Source organism: Loxodonta africana, chromosome 19 (genome assembly GCF_030014295.1).
Source record: "Loxodonta africana isolate mLoxAfr1 chromosome 19, mLoxAfr1.hap2, whole genome shotgun sequence".
NCBI lineage: Eukaryota > Metazoa > Chordata > Mammalia > Proboscidea > Elephantidae > Loxodonta > Loxodonta africana.
In genome coordinates this window covers 21,282,361-21,299,957 of record NC_087360.1, presented here as the reverse complement: position 1 = coordinate 21,299,957, position 17,597 = coordinate 21,282,361, and the positions used below count along the sequence as shown (strand labels likewise).

General features: G+C 49.3%; 2 protein-coding genes across 6 annotated transcripts in view; one reads left to right on the top strand and one right to left on the bottom strand.

Moving 5' to 3' along the window:
- SNAP29 (synaptosome associated protein 29) overlaps window positions 1-15,293 on the bottom strand; it is a 28,773-nt gene extending 13,480 nt beyond the window's left edge. Inside the window, exons 1-2 of the mRNA XM_003419297.4 lie at window positions 14,937-15,293; window positions 3,465-3,661 (exon numbers count right to left, since the gene is read on the bottom strand). Coding sequence (XP_003419345.1) covers window positions 3,465-3,661; window positions 14,937-15,158 — 419 coding nt within the window. The 5' untranslated portion in view covers window positions 15,159-15,293. The remainder of the gene's footprint in view (window positions 1-3,464; window positions 3,662-14,936) is intronic.
- Window positions 15,294-15,566: 273 nt separating this feature from the next.
- Window positions 15,567-17,597, top strand: part of PI4KA (phosphatidylinositol 4-kinase alpha) — a 155,415-nt gene continuing 153,384 nt past the window's right edge. For 2 of the 5 annotated variants that reach the window (XR_010318596.1, XM_064272361.1), the window contains exon 1: window positions 15,567-15,749. Coding sequence is in view for 2 of the 5 variants with exons in the window: in XM_064272361.1 (XP_064128431.1) it covers window positions 15,603-15,749 (147 nt within the window). In the remaining 3 variants the exon portion in view is untranslated. The remainder of the gene's footprint in view (window positions 15,750-17,597) is intronic. The other 3 variants (XM_003419301.4, XM_064272363.1, XM_064272362.1) reach the window with 3 other exon arrangements.

Genomic DNA, 17,597 nt, shown 5'->3' with positions numbered 1-17,597 from the left:
AATCATGGAAGGCCTAGAAGAACATGCCAATTTCTCCAAGAATGAAAGTGAACCCTGTTTGTTGCCAGGCTGGGTGTAGGAGGGAGACGCTTGCTCTGAGTCTGCCTAGCCTGCACACGTCACAGCTGACTTTCTCTCTCTGCTCTCACGCACACAGTTAGTAATATGTAATTGATGTAACTTGGTTTCTCCATGAAAAACAAGCCCCCCAGTAAAAAAAAAAAAAAAAAAAAAAAAGCCAATTTCTAGGGCTAGTAATAGAAGTGATATGAAAGGGAAGAGTCTAAGAAAGCGATGATGCCTGGCCAAAAACCACGTCCTGAATAAGTCAGAGAGGTTAAAATTTAGGAGTGGTTTAACTCTATGGCACTACTGGATCCCCCAGGTGCTTTAAATGGAAATGAGAAACAGCACTTTATGACTGCTGTGTCAGCAAGAACAAAAACGGCTTACCAAGAGACAAAGCTTTTAGGTTTACACGATAAGGACATACACAGGAAATGCGCACATGAGCAGAAGCCTGACTAAGAGAAACGTGTTTTAAAGGCTTTGTAAATGTCAGTGTGCCTGTATTTATGAGTTAATAACGGATTGTGACAGGACCACAAAAATTTTAGTCACGGCTGACTGCCTAATTTTACAGAAGCATTGTGGTGATGTTTGCAAATTTAGGGACTTAAGCGACGGCAGACCGTATCTCACCTACATGTCCCATGTCCAGAGTGTGCTAGACTCCTCGCTCTCCAGACTGCCAACACCCTCCGGATCCCTGCTCCCCATGCTTTGTCTGCCTAGGCTTTGCACCTGCTTCCCCTTCTTCAGTGGCAGCCCCCTACTTCACCTTGACTCCAGCACAAGGCCAGCACCTCCCCTGGGACGCCTTCCTTGGCCCCAGGTGCAGCCCCATCCCCCACCAGGCGTCCACTGCCTCCCAGCTGACCATCTGCCCGCCCCACACTTTCCAGCAGACAAACCGCACCACCACACCTGCAGACCCATCAAGCAGAAGTGGGTGAAGGAACCCACGCAAGAGTGCTTAGCTGCAGTGCCCACACAGCTGCACAGACCCCCTTCAGGGCACATCTGAACAGCCACTGAATTAGCGTGAGATGCTTCATTTCAGGCAGTTTTGCTTCCCTGCATTTGCTACGTGATGCCACAGAAGGCAAGGATGCCACCAATGAACGGCCACTGCCCTCACTTGTGTACTGAAGAAAAAAAAAACTCCAGTTAAGGGGAAAAAGTTACAGATATCTGAAATTAGGTTGAGCTGGAAAACCTGGGTTGAATGGTGATTGCAGCTGAGCCAAAAGCCCTACTTCATAACCTTGGCTGGTGTATTCACGAGAACTAAGCCCTCTGCTACCACCTACCCATCACCTGCTCCCCTTCCTGGTTTTTTCTCTCTGTTAAGTCTCAACGACTTCACTTGTCTGTTCTTTCTGCCGCCACCACTGGCTCTTTTTCCCACGTGTTTCTCCCCAGCCCCACTGTGAGCCTGAAGCAGTTTTCTAATTTCTTCCCTACTGCACCTACGTCCTGACTTGGGTGGTGGCCACACAGGTGTATGAACAGGTTAACAGTCATCGGCTCTCCATTCTGCTCCGGTGGGTCTCTGCTGATTTGGATCTGAAAGTAACCGATGAGCCCCCCAAACACACTCTTGATGCTGCTGATGGCTTCTGGCTGGTCTTCAGATCTTGATCCATCTAGCCCACCATCTTCCCATCTCCTCTGTGCGTTCTAAGACTACGCACTGATGTGCGAGTCTGTGCACTTCACTGTACATCAGTTATGCATTTTAGAAAATAGCTAAAAAATAAAATCACTATTTCAGAATTAAAAGAGAGAGAGAAACCAAGTGTGTGCGTACGTGCATGATGGCTATGAAGCTTGAGTAAATAACATTTTATCAACCATTTTTCTGGGTTAAATGAAACAATCAGGTTGCAAAACCAAATGAATGGTGCCCCTGGGTGGTGTAAACAGTTCACATGCTTAGCTGCTAACTAAAAGGTTGGCAGCTCGAGTCCACCAAGCGACACCTCAGAAGAAAGACCTGGCGATCTACTTCCAAAAAATGAGCCACTGAAAACCCTGCAGAGCACAGTTCTGCTGACACACACGGGGTCACCAAGAGTTGAGACTGACTCGATGGCAACTGGTACAAAAAAACAGAATGAGGGAAAGAAGGCTAAAATTTAAGTTTTTGTGTTATGGTGCGTAAGGAATAGATTTCTTGTAATACGGTTATACGATTATTATTAGGAAGTCCCTGGGTAGTGCAAGCGGTTAATGTGCTTGGCTGCTAACTAAAAGATTAGAGGTTCGAGCTCACCCAGAGGCATCTGGGAAGAAAGGCTTATCAGTCTGCTTCTGAATAATCAGCCATGAAAATCCTGTAGAACACAGCTCTGCTCTGACATACAGGGGCCACCATGAGTCGGAGTCAACTCGACAGCAACTGGTGCTGGTATTATTATTTGCTGTTCTAAATACACTTTATTTTTTAGAGCAGTTTTACATTTACAGTAAAACTGTACAGGAAGCTCATAGAGATCCCTTGTCCCTGCACACCGATGGCTGCGTTATTTTTATAGTTAAAAAAAAGACACGATCTGAGATAGCAACAGGAATTTTAGTAGAAATGCAATTCTTTTATCTCTGAACATGTGAAACTTACGTGCCTGCCAAAATCTCATGTATGATTTCATTTTCTTTCTGAGCAAAATTTTTAAGGAAAATAATCTCTAATTTTAACACGAAAAGCAGTAAGGAAATTGGATTAGGTGTAGAAAACTTATACATACTTTCATACACAAAAATTCTATGAAGTGAGTCACATCTGTATTGATTAAGCTGTATGAGATGAATATTCTTTTTCAAATTACTGGGGTCACAATTAGTGGAGCCTGGGTCATGGTGGCTTTTGCTCATTGACAGAGACCCGGGTTTAATTCTCGGCCAAGGCACCTCATGTGCAGCTACTGCCTGCCTGTCAGTGGACGCTTCTGTATTGCTGAGATGCTAAACAGGTTTCAGTGGAGCTTCCAGACTAAAATGGACTAGGAAGAAAGGCCTGGCAATTTACTTCCAAAAGATCAGCCAGTGGAAACCTTATGGATCACAATGGTCCAATCCTGTTGTGTGTGGGGCCACCATGAGTTGGGCGCTGACTTCACGGCAGCTCACAACAATCATCAGAGCGCTTATTTACCAGAGGCCTAACTAAAACCAAACCAAACTCATTGTCATCGAGTCAATTCCGACTCATAGTGACCCTACAGAACAGAGTAGAACTGCCCCATAGGGTTTCCAAGGAGCGCCTGGGGAATTCAAACTGCCAATTTTTGGGTTAGCAGCCATAGCTCTTAACCACTACGCCACCAGGCTTTCTACCAGAGGCCTAATTTATGCAGAATTTAAGCTGGACTTCAAATCTGAGCGGCTGAGGCCACACTTACCTGCTGTTGGGCTGAGCAGCCTGGATACCGTTCTGTTCAGGGGGGGTCTCTGCTGGTTTGGACCTGAAGTAATTGACGAGCCCCCCAAACACACTCTTGATGCTGTTGATGTGCTTCTGGCTGGTCTTCAGATCTTGATCCATTTTGTCCACCATCTTCTCTGTGCGTTCCAAGACTCCTCGCTGACGGATGAGTTCCTTGGGAAACGAGAGGAGCTGGTGTTACCCCTTTTCTGTACTTCTCTCCTGACCCTGTAGAGCACCAGGCACAGCAGGCATTTTAAGAACCCTCACGGAGCACAGATGGAAACATACGCTGTCAGCTGTCACCTGTGAGGGGCGTGCTATCATTTCTGACAACACATTCCTTTGTCTCTCCCTCTCTGCCCAACCTCTCCTTACTTCCTTTTTATTTGCTCTCAAGCCCCTTTTCCCTCCTGCCACATGAGGGGATGGCCACAGAACCTCACTAATTTAACACGGATTTAAGTGTGTGCATGTGGAGATTGACACCGAGGGCCTGCGGTGGCAGCCCACCCTCGCTAGCCCCTCAGAGCCTTGGTAACCCTCACAGGTTTTGACCTGCCACTGCCTTGAAGACTCTGGTTCTTGTCTTCTTCATGTTGAGATATGGGAATGCTCACGTGGCCCTGGACATTGTTTTCAAACTCCATTTCATGGACTAGGTTCTGGTGTCCTTTCTGGACCCTGTTAGCGTCTGATTCCACACTCACTCATAGTTTAAGCTTTAAAACTCTGGTCTTGGTGCTGAAACTAGCAACAGGGTTGACCCTGCCACAAGGCCTTTGCACCTGTTAACTTCGTTGTCTGTAACGCTCTTTGCCCAGACCCACGTATGGCTCATTCCCTCACTCATTCTAAGGCCATTTCCTCACAGAAGCGTTCCCTGCACACCTTCCCTAAAGCAAAGCTCCACTTTCTAACCCAATCCTCCATCCCTCACCCTAGTTAAAATTCTCTCTACAGCACGCTCACGGCCGTGTCTCCAATGCTGCACTCAGAGAAGCTGCTCACTGCAGGTGTGCTGAACAGACATGCATGTGATGCTCCACGGTCATAGGGTGGCCCTGACTGTATCCCTCAGCGGATGGTTCTGGCTGCAGATGGGAATACACAACGGCGACGCTAATGCCTGCCTTTCTTTGTGACAAAGTTGCTTGCATCCCTATTTCAGGGTTTATCTACAGCCATTCCTGTTGTGTCCCCTCTCTGTATCCACCCTTCTGGCCAGGAGACTCTCAAGCTTTTTGTTCTATTGCAGGAAGCAACTTCTTCCCACAGCTCCCTGTCATGGGATCTTCTGTCCCTCATTCTCCTTGTGGCTCAGTGGTTATGTTAACTATACAAATAACCTTTAGAGATGTTTTATCTTGATACCGAAAAACAAAGCGATAAACCGTTTTCAAACAAACACCCTAGAAATTTCAAGGATAAAAATGAAACCATATGCAACTGTTAGAGCCCTTTTCAGATTTAAGGTGTAGGTGGAAGGCATTCCAGGGACACAGTGGGCATTCAGGAACTCAAGGAGTAATCTGAGTTCTTAACATTAACGTTTAGGAGACAGATACAATGTCTTTGGGTAAAAAGCTAAAACGTTGGTCCAATTTACTATTAAATTTCTGTTTAGCTCTTGCCGGAAATAAATCTAGAACTGCTGACTTTTACAGTTTTGGATATTTATGTATTTCCCTAGCTCCTGAGACATGGCTGAAGACACCATTGGGTTTTTTTAAGTAAAAAACAAAAATGTTACTGGACTGTGTTCCTCACAATATGTCAAACAAACATTTGCTGGGGCTAATTTTTAGGGGGAAACAAACAAAAAAAAGAGCTGCTAATTTATCTGGAGTTTCTGCTTCTTCCAACACCTCATATTTATCATCTCTATGTCCAAATGAATGTAAATCTTTTCTAAAACCAGGTAGGGCTTTATGTAAAGATTAAAATGATTTTTTGCAGTTTTCATGTGTTTTTTTGAGTTGATACGTTTCTCACAGTCCAGTCCCAGTTTATTTCATGTTGCAGAGACAGAAGAATCCGAAGCTGAGAAATGCTTTGAGCAGAAGTGAGTGGGGATGGAGGGACGAGCAGAGGATGGGAGTGGCGGTGGTGTCCAAGGTGCTGCCGAGCCACACTATGGCTCCTGGGGGTGCTGCCCAGCTTCCCATGTGACCGACTTTACAGCAGTGCTCTCTCTTTCACCCTTGGCCTCTTCACCTCAGGTCTGAGAGTCATAGCAGTAAGGAGGAGCTGACAAGACTATCCCCAGTTCGCAGTGGGGTCTTACTCTCTTCTGTCCACGAGTGACACATTCTCTCAAATCCTCCAAGAGTCCATGTGACTGTGCTGACTTGGAGAGGAAATCCAACGTCTGGTTTGGATGACGGAAGTCCAGGGACATACACGAGGCAGGGAGGCTTGTCCTGCAGCTGAGGCTGAAGGCCAGCAGATGTGAGCACTGCTCTGGTCTCTGGACATTTCTGTTTGCTGACAGGTGCACACCTGCTGGTGCCTGGAAGCTGACGTTGGCCTCGGAAATCTGCGGGTCATGAGGCTAGCAGAGGGGGAGGGAAAAAAAAAACCAAACCAAACCCGTTGCCATCTGCTAATTAGCATCTGCTAATTTCTTCCCTGGAAGGCAAAGGAAGTGACTGGACACACCGTGCTTGTGACCTAATTCCAACGGGCAAGGGAGAAGGCCTCAGCAAAGCTCAGGCCAAGAGGACTAGGAAAAGAAGCAATGGACTGTCTGGGAGGGCCCTGATAGCCAAGCGGACCTGCACCCCTGCCAGCACGAGGCAGGCCACCAGCACTCCAGTCCCAAGCCGTTCCCACCTCCAGATGGGGGCCACTGGAGCGCTGGGGCCTCCAAAGTCACCATTCTTCTCCATCAGCCACTGTGATGATGGGATATCACTGAGACCATGGGGCTGTGAGGGCAATGAGGTCCTGCAAGGCCCCTTGGTTCTATGGACATGCACGCTAAGTGCTTAGCTTAGGTGTCAGCATTACAGGTGATTCCCCCTCTCTTTTGAGCCCCCATAAGTGTTCTAAGTTAAACTGGAAAAAGGAGATGGTGAGGGAAAGGAGCTCATGCTGGGGGTACAATGCCGAGGGACCACCTGGAGAGAGGGAGTTTCCCAGTTCCTCTCTGGCTTGTGGCTTTTTGTCCAGCAGAAGGGTTCCCGGCAGAGTCAGGGTAAGCAGATGAGGAAGAAAAGACCCTGGTTGCTCACACACTGTCCTGAGGGAGGCAGTCCCAGGCCATGGACTCTACTCAGGGGTATTGTGAGCACTGGAAACCCGAGACGCATCAGCAGAGGTGGTGTGAGGTGTCCAACCACAGATACTAGTGATCGTCTGCTCTCCACCAGATTCTGCTCTCCACCAGATGCCGGTCCAGGTGCTGGGGCTCAGGAGTGAACTAAACAGCCAATAATCTGCACTCAGGAGCTTACAGGCTAGCAGAGGGTGAGGAGAGTGAGCATCAATCTGATTCTGAATTTGCTGACAACACTGTAGCGCTTCCTTGAGCTTAGGGTCTCATGGGGGAGACAGAAAGGAGGCTGTGTGTCTCTCTCTCTCACACACACCCGTAACCATTCCCACCACTTGGGGCTGCTGCCCAGTTAAAGCGCAGTCAGGGAAGCTCCCTGGTGGGGCGAGATTGATTGAGAGCCTGAAAGTTGAAGAATCTGGGAGTCAAACAGGGGTGGGGAGGTGGGGTGGAACATTCCTGGCAGAGGAAGCAGCACGCGGCGTGGGGCAGTGCAGGGCAGAAGAACTGAGAAAGGAAGTGGTGCTGTGCTCAGGTAAGCATGGAAAGGAGCAGGCAGGACTCCAGCACGGTACACTGAGGGGGTAATGGGGAGTCTTCAAAGAGCAGCAGTGATCACCAGCCCTCAACCCCAAATCGCAGCAGATGCATCTGAGACGGGCCTCACGCTCTTCCTTAATAGAGCTGGTCCCGAGTTCCTGAGGAAAGGCACCAGTACTAAGTTTCTCAAACTGAGCTAATAGTTAAAACTCAGATACCAATTGATAACAAATAAGGTATTGGTGGTTTGGCAGTAGAATTCTCGCCTTCCATGAGGGAGACCTGGGTACAATTCCTGGCCAATGCGCCTCACGCGTAGCCACCATCCGTCCGTCAGTGGAGGCTTGCATGTTGCTACAATGACAAACAGGTTTCAAAGTGGAGCTTCTAGATTAAGATGGATTAGGAAGAAAGGCCTGGTCATCTACTTCTGAAAATTAGCCGATGAAAACACTATGGATCACACTGGTACCATCCCCAACTGATCATGGGGATGGTGCAGGACCGGGCAGCATTTTGTTTCATTGTGTATGAGCTCGCCATGAGTCGGGGGCGGACCTGATGGCAGCTAACAACAACTGGTTAAAATAGATAGAAGTCAACCTGGAGTCAATGGGTTGAATCCAAAATTTGAAATCTATCTTAGTTACATCACTCCCTTCCAAAAAAACACACACATGTATAGGTGCTGGCAGGACACACATGGACACACATGAAACAAACCCAAACCCTGTCTGGCCAAGTCTGCCAGTAGCATGGAATGGTTTCAGAAACACAAACTGGGTCCTGGGCTGCATAAAAAGGCCTGGAAGGCAAAGGTAGGGACACACTGGTGCTCCTCACTGTGTGCTGCGGAGACCCATGGCTGGGCACCACACATAGGAAAGGATGAATGGGCTGGTCTGTGCTGTCCATGCCCTGTGCGTTCCAAACAAAGGACTGGTCCTCGACCATCTCCTGGAAGGAGACCTGTGAGCCCTTGGGATGTTCTTTCTGACCAGTGTGCCCTTGTTCATCCAAGACCTTGAGCCTTGGGCCAGAGAGTCTATGCCAACAATGTGATTTTGTGGGAGGCGCTTGGGCCATGTGGTTATCGGCTTGACCTCTCCAAGGGCAGGAAACTAAAGTCTGCCCCACAGGCAGCCAGTCATGTCAACATGGCCAATCCCTAATGAAAACCCTGGACGCCAGGGCTCCAGTGAGCGTCCCTGGCTGACAATGCTTTGTGTGTTGTCCCACATCACTGCTGGGAGAAGTAAGCACTGTCTGTGTGAGTCCACTGCAAGATGACCACTGGATACTCGCCCTGGGCTCTCCAGGACTCTGTCCTGTGCACCTTTTTTGGCTGTAATAATCCATCACCATGGGTATCATGACTTTGCTGAGTTCTGGGAGTTCATCTAGTAAATTATTGAAGCTGAGGGTGGTCTTAGGGACCACCGAACAACACCTTCCACTCTCATAATGATCACTTCAGAGGTGGAAGGCTGGAATGCACACAGCTGACTCAGCTTCCCGTAGTGTGTTACCTGGCCAGCAAAGCAAAGTCCTGAGAACAACGAGGCCATCAGTGGAAGTGCTGAGGAAAGAGCGCCATATCTAGCCAGATGCCTTGGCTCCGGTGCAGCGGGTCTGATCTACCTGAACGGTACCAAGGCACCTTGTTACAACTGAGGAGCTGGCAAGTTCCAATAGTGTAGTTCAATCAATGACAGTTTAAGAAAAACTGTGCTCACTTATCATCCCAAATACAGCTACCACCTGTCTGTCAGTGCAGGCCTGTGCGTTGCCATGACGCTGAACATCAGGTTTCAGTGAAGTTTCCAGACTAAAATAGACTACGAAAAAAAGCCTGGCGATCTACTTCTGAAAGTCAGCCAATGAAAACCCTATGGATCACAATGGTCTAATCCACAACCAATCACAGGGGTGGTGCAGGACTGGGCAGCATTTCGTTCCCTTGGGCACAGGGTTGCCCTGAATTGGGGGCTGACCTGACAGCAGCCAATAACAAACAAATCAGTCTTAGACTAAGTACGGTCAGAATATTCCTTAGAAGTGAGGACGCCGAGACTCGGGCTCTCTTACTTTGGACACATCACCAGGAAAGATCGATCACTAGAAAAGGACATCCTGTTTGGTAGAGGGTCAGCAAAAACGAGGGAAACCCTCCATGACATGGTCTGACATAATAGCATCAAAATAAGCTCAAACATACCAAGACTGTGAGGATGGTGCAGGACTGGGAAATGTTTCTCTGTGCTGTATACATAAGGTTGCTTTGAGTTGGAACCAACTCCATGGCAACTAATGGCAACATCATTATTCTGAAAAGTTAATAACAAAATAAATCCAGAACAGGCCTATCGGTGAAGATGTGGTCCAATGACAACTCCCTACCAGAGCCCCTTATACCCGACAGCAATGATCTGGTCACAGAGAGGGGTTTCATCCACAGTCATATGGCTCAACTCATTCTTCTCACCTCCCCCTCACCTTTAATTCCAACCCTCTGTTCCCTTACCTTCTTTCTCCTTCCTGATGTCCCTCCCCTTCCTCAGGACAGCTACTACCCAACAGCTACCTGGAGAGCAACTATTACACAAAGGACATTGTGCTGACAAGTGTGAGGGTGGAATGCTGAGGAAGAGGGTTCCTCCTCTAGAACGGACATGGAGAAATGGATTGAGAAATTACTGGATCTAGCAGTTGTCTCCCCTCTCCACCAGCTTTTGCTTCAGGACAGGGTTGGGCTAAGAACTCTGGCCCCATCAGTACCACCAAAGGCTACCTTGGAGGGACAGCTCAGGTCGCTGTGGCCCCCTGGAGTGGGGGATGGTTCTGCTCAAAGACCAGCTTCCTAGAGAATGAGGGCAACACCCTTACAGGGGGAACGCTGAGTATAGTGGTTGCCAGGGCCTCTGCTCCTGGGCCAGGACGGTTGTTCCTGGAGGGCAGGGTGGCCCCTCACCCCTCTCTGAACCAAACGGTCAGCACAGCAGTGACTGTCCGTTGGTGGAAAGATACCAAGACAGTGATGAAGACCTGCATGAGACCATGTACAGGAAGTGTCAGCTGGGATCTGAATCTTACCAAACACCACTCCCTTGACACCAATGCTACCGCATCAACTACTGGGCTCTGGCTCGAAGTTCAGTGCTGGACTCCCCTGAACTGAGATCCTAGGCCCCAGAAATGTCACTGGAGCAATCTCAGCTGTCACAGGGGAAGGAAAGCCTCCAGTACAGCCAGTCTTCTCTGCGAGGATGGATAAAAGATGCACAAACACCCAGGCCAAGTATGATGCAAACAGGTTCACCAAAATGGTGCAAATGGTCAAACGCCTATCATAAGGGGACTGGCAACATAAATAAAAGTCACTTCTTCAGTGGAATATGATATACCTGTTGCGGTCAAGTCAGTTCAGACTCGTAGCAACTCCATGTGTGTCAGAGTAGAACTGTGCTCTATGGGGTTTTCACTGGCTGTAATCTTAAGGAAGTAGATCGTCGGGCCTTTTCTCTGTGGTGTTGCTAAGTAAATTCGTACCACCAACCTTTCAGTTAGTAGGAAACCCTGGTGGTGTAGTGGTTAAGAGCTATGGCTGTTAACCAAAAGGTCAGCAGTTTGAATCCACGAGGCACTTCTTGGAAACTCTACGGGGCAGTTCTACTCTGTCCTATAGGGTTGCTCTGAGTTGGAACTGACTCAATGGCAATCAGTTTTTTTGGTTGGTAAACCAAACCAAACCTGTGCCATCGAGTTGATTTTGACTCATGGCGACCCCATGTGTTACACAGTGGAACTGCTCCATAGGGTTTTCTTGGCTGTATCTGAATGGAAGTAGATTGACAGGCCTTTCCTCTGTGATACCACAGGGTGGGTTCGAAGAGCCAACCCTTAGATTAGTACCCCGGCTACCCAGTACCGTCGAGTCAGCTCTTAGATTAGTAGTCAAGAATAAACCACCTGTGGTACCCATGGACTTCTTTCCAATCAGTAGTCAACTGCAAATGGTTTGCGCCACCCAGGGAGCCTGGACTACAACATAAAAAAACAGCCAAACCCGCTGCTGTCGAGTTAATTCCAACTCATAGCAACCTTACAGGACAGAGTAGAAATGGATTCAAACTGCTGACCTTTTAGTTAGTAGCTGAGCTCTTAACCACTGCGCCACCAGGGCTCTGGAATAGCCACTTAAAAAAAAAAGGGGGCAGCTCATTACATATTGTTTTGGAACAATCTCTTATCCTGTTAGGCAACGATCAGATGAGAATGTATGAAATGTTCCATTTACGGTATTAAAAAGATACAAGAAAAAACACTATAATTATGTCCTCACACTTGAAACGTCTCCATAATGATACTGAAAAAATCAACAATAACTGGTAGCATAGTGGTTAAGAGCTTGGCTGCTAACCAGAAAGTCAGCAGTTTGAATCCACCAGCTGCTTCCTGGAAACCCTACGGGGGCAGTTCTACTCTGTCCTATAGGATCATTGCGAGTTGGAATCAACTCTACAGCAATGGGTTTGGTTTGGTTTTAGCTGGCAGAGGGTGGCTAAGGAAGGGCAAGGGAGGAGACTTCACACTCTTTTGCATGTTTTGAATTTTGAATCATATGACTGGAATATCTTGTCACAAAAATTAAACCTCAGAAAAAGACATCAAAAAAAAAAAAAAAGGAAGTCACGCTTGTCAAAACGAAGAGCAAGGTGACTGCAAAGTCTCCCCAGTTTGTATATGTGCTTAGGAAGCCAGCTGGTGGGACTGGTCCTGCCCTGGCTGCTTCTTCTCTGCCCCTTGGAGGTCACAACCTGAGTCAGAGCCTTTATGACAATAAACCTTGCCAGGTCTCACAGCAGGAGAAGGGCAGCTCTCCTCCACTAGAGGTGACCTGACTAAGTAATTTTCCTACTTCCGCCAAGCTGGACTGAATTCTGATTATCCCATTAAAAAAAAAAAAAAAAAAAATTTTTCTGTGAGTCTGGAAAAAAAAAAAAAAATCAAACAGTTGCTGTTAAGTTGACAGCAATTCATAGTGACCCCATTTGTGCAGAGCAGAACTATGTTCTGTAGGGTTTTCATTGCCTGATTTTTGGAAGTATATCGCCAGGCATTTCCTCCAGTGGGCCTCTGAGTGGACTCAAACTGCCAACTCTTCCTTAGCTGCTGAGTATGTTAACTGCTTGCATCACCCAGGGACTCCAGACTAGGATGGACTAGAAAGAACAACCTGATAATTTACTTGCGAAAATCAGGCAATGAAAATCCTACGATCACAACGGTCCAATCTGCAATCATGAGGATGGCACAGGACTGGACCGAGTTTCAGTCAGTTGTGCATGGGGTTTCCATGAGTCGGGGGCCAACTTGGCGGCATCTAGCAGTTACAACCGAATGTGATTTATAAACTCCTGATTCTCTACAGAAATCTGATATATTTTGGCATCTCTTATAGAGCTGGGTTTCATAGGCCACTGGGTAGTAAGAAGGCGAGCAGGGTATACTTGGGTCTGCTGGGAGCAATTTCTCTGTGACTCAGTTGTGTACTGACCGGCAAACTCACCCCTAATCCTGCCCCAACTCTGAAGGAGTGATTCAAAGATAGTTTAGACAGGGTAGAGTGGGGCGAAGCTGCGGCATGGTGCAAATGATTAAGCACTAGGCTACTAACTGAGATGGTGATGGTCTGAGCCCACCCAGAGTCACCTCAGGAAGAAAGGCCTGGCGATCTACTGCCAAAATCAGCTACTGAAAACCCTACGGAGTGCAGTTCTACTGTGACACACAGCGGGTTGCCATGAGTCATAACTCAGTTGACAGCAACTGGTTTGGGGTGGGGGATGCTGATCATTCCTGTTCCCAGGGCCTCTGATCATTGAGAACTGAGTCAATTGTGGAAAAATCCAACTTGTAACTGCACTGATTATAGAGCCTGTCATCTGCCCAGCCCAGGCCTCACATGCCTGAGGTGCCACTCTGCCTTTTCTTATAGTCCCCACTGCATAGAGAGCACCTTTGGGGGGCTTCTCACCATAGTAAGTATCAAACAACTCACATCTATTATGTTTTTGGTTCTCCTGGATTATGGGACTACACTCTACCCTCTGACCAGCAAAAACGCTTCAACTGCCTCCCCCATCCCTTTCCTCTGATACATCCTGCGCATCATTTCTCGTACTTGGGAGCCCAGGGGTTCTGTTGCTGGGCCAATGCCTTTATGCATTCTCCTGTCTTCCCTGGGAACATCTTTCCTTCTCACTCCGCTTGCCTATACCACGTCTTTAAAGGTGGACTCAAATTTATCCTCTACCATGATGCCTTCCTTCAGGTCACTCTGATTTCTTATCTCATTTGTTCTGTTTCCAAAAATACCTCTTCAAACAGTTCTTCGTTGGCCTTCTTGGGCCTGGAACCCTCAATTAAGTGATCCCTCCACGTAAGATCGCAGGCTCTCCTCCCAAATCTAAGTCAAAGCTTTCCCCTTAAACGTAAAAATTCTGCAGGTATGAAATGTGAGGTCTGTAAGCTAGGCTTCTTCAATGAGATTAAAGACAGGAAGGCGGGCCAACAATATGGAAACACAAAATGGGGAAGAGAAATAACCCAAGAAAGTGGCAATGAAGAAATGACAGGGATGATGACTATTAGCAAGGCCTCAACACTGTCCAAGGCCATAAGCGACCAGGTCAGAATGAACCTTGCCAGAGAAAAGAATTATGGAAGAGGCCAAGGAGGAAAACGACACTTTAGTTTCAAGTATTATACTTCCAAACAATAAGTGCTTACAATTAATTAGTCTTACATGACATACCGGTAATCTACGAACACATTTTTTAAAACTTTTTTCTCTGCCAAAACAAAACTATATCCTGAGTAGGCCGAGAAGAGAGTGCGATGTGTAAGAAAGAAAAACAGTCCCCATTTAAAGTCCCACTCTCTGGAACCTTCTACAAATAGGAAAGAACTAGCAAAGGTGAATTGGGCCAATACAACATCCCAACCCATACACTGTCTACCTAGGACATCTCCGTTTGTGTCTGGGAAGTAAAGGTAAACCTCCTCAACTCAGGCTATGACTTAGGCCGGTAGGATCTCAACATTTCTACTGGTGATGTGGATGGAGGAGGAGTCTGGAAGGAGGAAGAACTCAAGGTCCCTATGTCCTGATACTTCAGGGCATCACCTGACACCTGCTACCGGCACATTCCTCACTCACTCTGGGTCATTCCAGGAAGAATGGTCAGAGCCTTGAGTCTCTGCTTCTGCCCACAGACTTACGTAAAAACAAGCAGATCTTTCATTTCCCTAAGCCAGCCTCTATTTTTCAGAATTTTCACTTACCTGGGCATTACAAACCTTTGAACTCGGTGTAGAAAAAAAGAAAAAGAGAATCAAGTAAGCAGACTAAGAGCTGAGGGAGACCCCCGGGATCTTTCAAGCACCCCCACACGCACATCTACTTACAAAGTAACAAAAGATTATAAATCAAGTCATGAAAATACAAGAACCTAATTTAGGAAACTAGACCCAAGATTTTCCAAAAGATCCTTAACGAAGCATTTCTCGACCCCGTTGGGCAGTCCCAGCCCGCCGGTCCAGTCCCGCCCTGCCCTGCCCCAGGCTCACCTCGGAAGAAGCAACGCCGACCCTCTCGGACTCGTACATGAGGGACAGGGACCGGCTGGTGCTGGCAGCCGTGGCCTCGGCCCTGCGTAACACCTCCTGCCGTAGGCTCTGCTGCCTGTCCGCGGCCGCGCTGGACCCGTCGGGGAGGTCGCGGGAATCCCGGCTGCCCTCGTCCTCCGCGTCGTCGTCGAACGGGTTGTAGCTCTTGGGGTAGGCCGACATGGTGCCGGCGCTGGCCTCGACCTGGGAAGAAGGAGGTGTGCGGCCAAGTCAAGGAATAGCCTTCGCGGGACCGCCGGGACACCGGGACCTCGGAAGCGCCCCCGCCGTGCACCCTGCAGCACCGCCGCCGCCGCCCGTCCCCCACCGCCCGGCCGCCGCGCCCGCCTCCTTCCGTCCGCAGCGCGCGAGCGGACCCACCCCCGGAGCCTACCATCACACCCCGCGTCTAGGGGGGAGCCACGCCCGGCGCGCGCGACCGCGGCCTGGCTCGAGGCTTCTCCCCCCCGCGCTGCGGTGGAACCGCCCGGAGACGACGCTCCGTCCCGTGTCGGCAATAGAGAGGTCACGTGGCAGGGAAGCCGGATGCTGCTGCGCCTGCGCGGCGGGGTCGGCGCTCGCTGGCCGGGCGCGGAAGGCAAGCGGGCATCGCCGTGGCTCGCGACGATGGCGGCGGCCGCGGCCCGGGGAGGCAGCGGCAGCTCCGGCTCCAGCTCCAGTTCCAACACCAGCGGCTCGCGGGGCTTCTACTTCAACACAGTCCTGTCACTGGCCCGCTCCCTAGCCGTGCAGAGACCGGCATCCTTGGAGAAGGTAACCTCGGCCGGTTCGGCCGCGGGCTGACAGCAGGAGGGGCCTGGGCGGCCAGGCAGGCAGACGGGCGGAGGTCTGCAGGAGGCCGAGCGGGGGTCGCGAGCAGCCTGGGACTGGGGGTAGGAGGCTCAGTGGGGGAGGGCGCTCTTGAGGGGAGACAGCCAGTGGGGTGAGGAGGCGCCGGGGAGGGGGAAGGGGGCAGGCGGGGTAAGGGTCGTGGGGGAGGAGTCGGCTGGGCGGGTGGGGGTTCGAGCCGTGAGCCACCTTGTGACATCGCAGGGCGGGGACCGGGACGTGGCGGCTGTGAGGAGCTGCTGGAAGAGCCGAGGACCGGGGTCAGAACCTGGGTGTCTGGCCCCGACTTCCCCTGCCTGTTATTCCACGACCTAGGGGAGATGTCTTTCCCATAGAATGGGGGTGCTTTCGCCTGCTTTGCCCTACTCGCGGGATTGTTGGGAAGGGGCATATGAAACAGCGTATGTGAAACCGCTTTCTAAACTGCAACTCGGCGGCTCAGTGTTATTTTCTGAGGCAGGTGGGGGACTAGAGGGGGGCGTGTTTAAGACTGGGTAAAAGAGTGCGTATTTGAAGGAGAAGGGACAGTGGCAGATAAGGGGAGTGAACTGTCTTGTCATTGGGCAGAGAATTAAGGTGGGAGTTGCTTCAGAGGAGAAGGCAAAACGTGCTCCAGAGGAGTCCTGTCTCTTGGGAGGTGAAAGACACTCAAGGGTGTGCCACGGGGTGGTGGGAAGAACGCAGATTTTAGGGTCAGAATTAGATTTCGCCCCTGCTCTGTCACTTATATCTGTGTCGTGTTTGGCAAGTTACTTCAACCCTCTGAGCCTCTGTTTCCTTATTAGTGAGATGAGATTGTTCTTGAGGATTAAATGAGTTTAAGCATAAAGCGCATACACAGGACAAGGCACAGGGTAGGTAGGTGCGCAGTAAATGTCAGTTTTCTTCCCCCACCAGTATGTGATGAGATTCATTGCGGTGTGTTAGCCCTGAAGGGATAGCATTATTTTTACGCACAGCTTTCTGGCAGATGAGAGAGGACACTCCCTGACAGTAAGAGAAGAGCAATGATGCCTAGAGACCTGCCTGCTGCAGCTGGGGATGGTTTTGTAGCTCTGGTGATGGAGTGAAGCCAAAAGGCTGTTTTAGGCACTTTGGTAGTTAGTACAGCTTAGTCTTGGGCTTTATAGGTTCTGAATCTTGATTTTATCACTCACCTGCAGGGTAAGGGAAACCCTGGTGGTGTAGTGGTTAAGCATTACCTCTGCTAACCAAAAGGTTGGCAGTTGGAATCTACCAGGTGCTCCTTGGAAACTCTATGGGGTAGTTCTACCCTGTCCTATAGAGTCGCTATGAGTCGGAATCGACTCGACGGCAACATATTTGGTTTTTGGTTTTGCAGGGTGAGCGGGTCCTGGGAGACTGATACCAGCCTGACTACTAATTAAAGAAGGAGTGCAATAGAATGGAAAGAACACGAGTTTTGGAGATAGAGCCGTGGGAATTTAAATCCTGTGTTACTTCTTAAAGGAACCCCGGTGGTATAGTGGTTAAGCACTCGGCTCAGCGGGAGAAAAATGTGGCAGTCCGCTTCTGTAACGATTAGTCTTGGAAACCCTACAGGGCAGTTCTACCCTGTCCTTTAGGGTTGCTATGAGTCGGAATTGACTCGATGGCAATGGGTTTGGTTTATTACTTGTTTAAGGAGCCCTTGTGGCACAACGGTTCAGTGCTCAGCTGCTAACCAAAAGGTCAGCGGTTTGCACCCACCCATTAGCTGTTCCATGGGAGAAAAGACCTGGTGATCTGCTTCTGTAGAGATTTCAGCCTAGG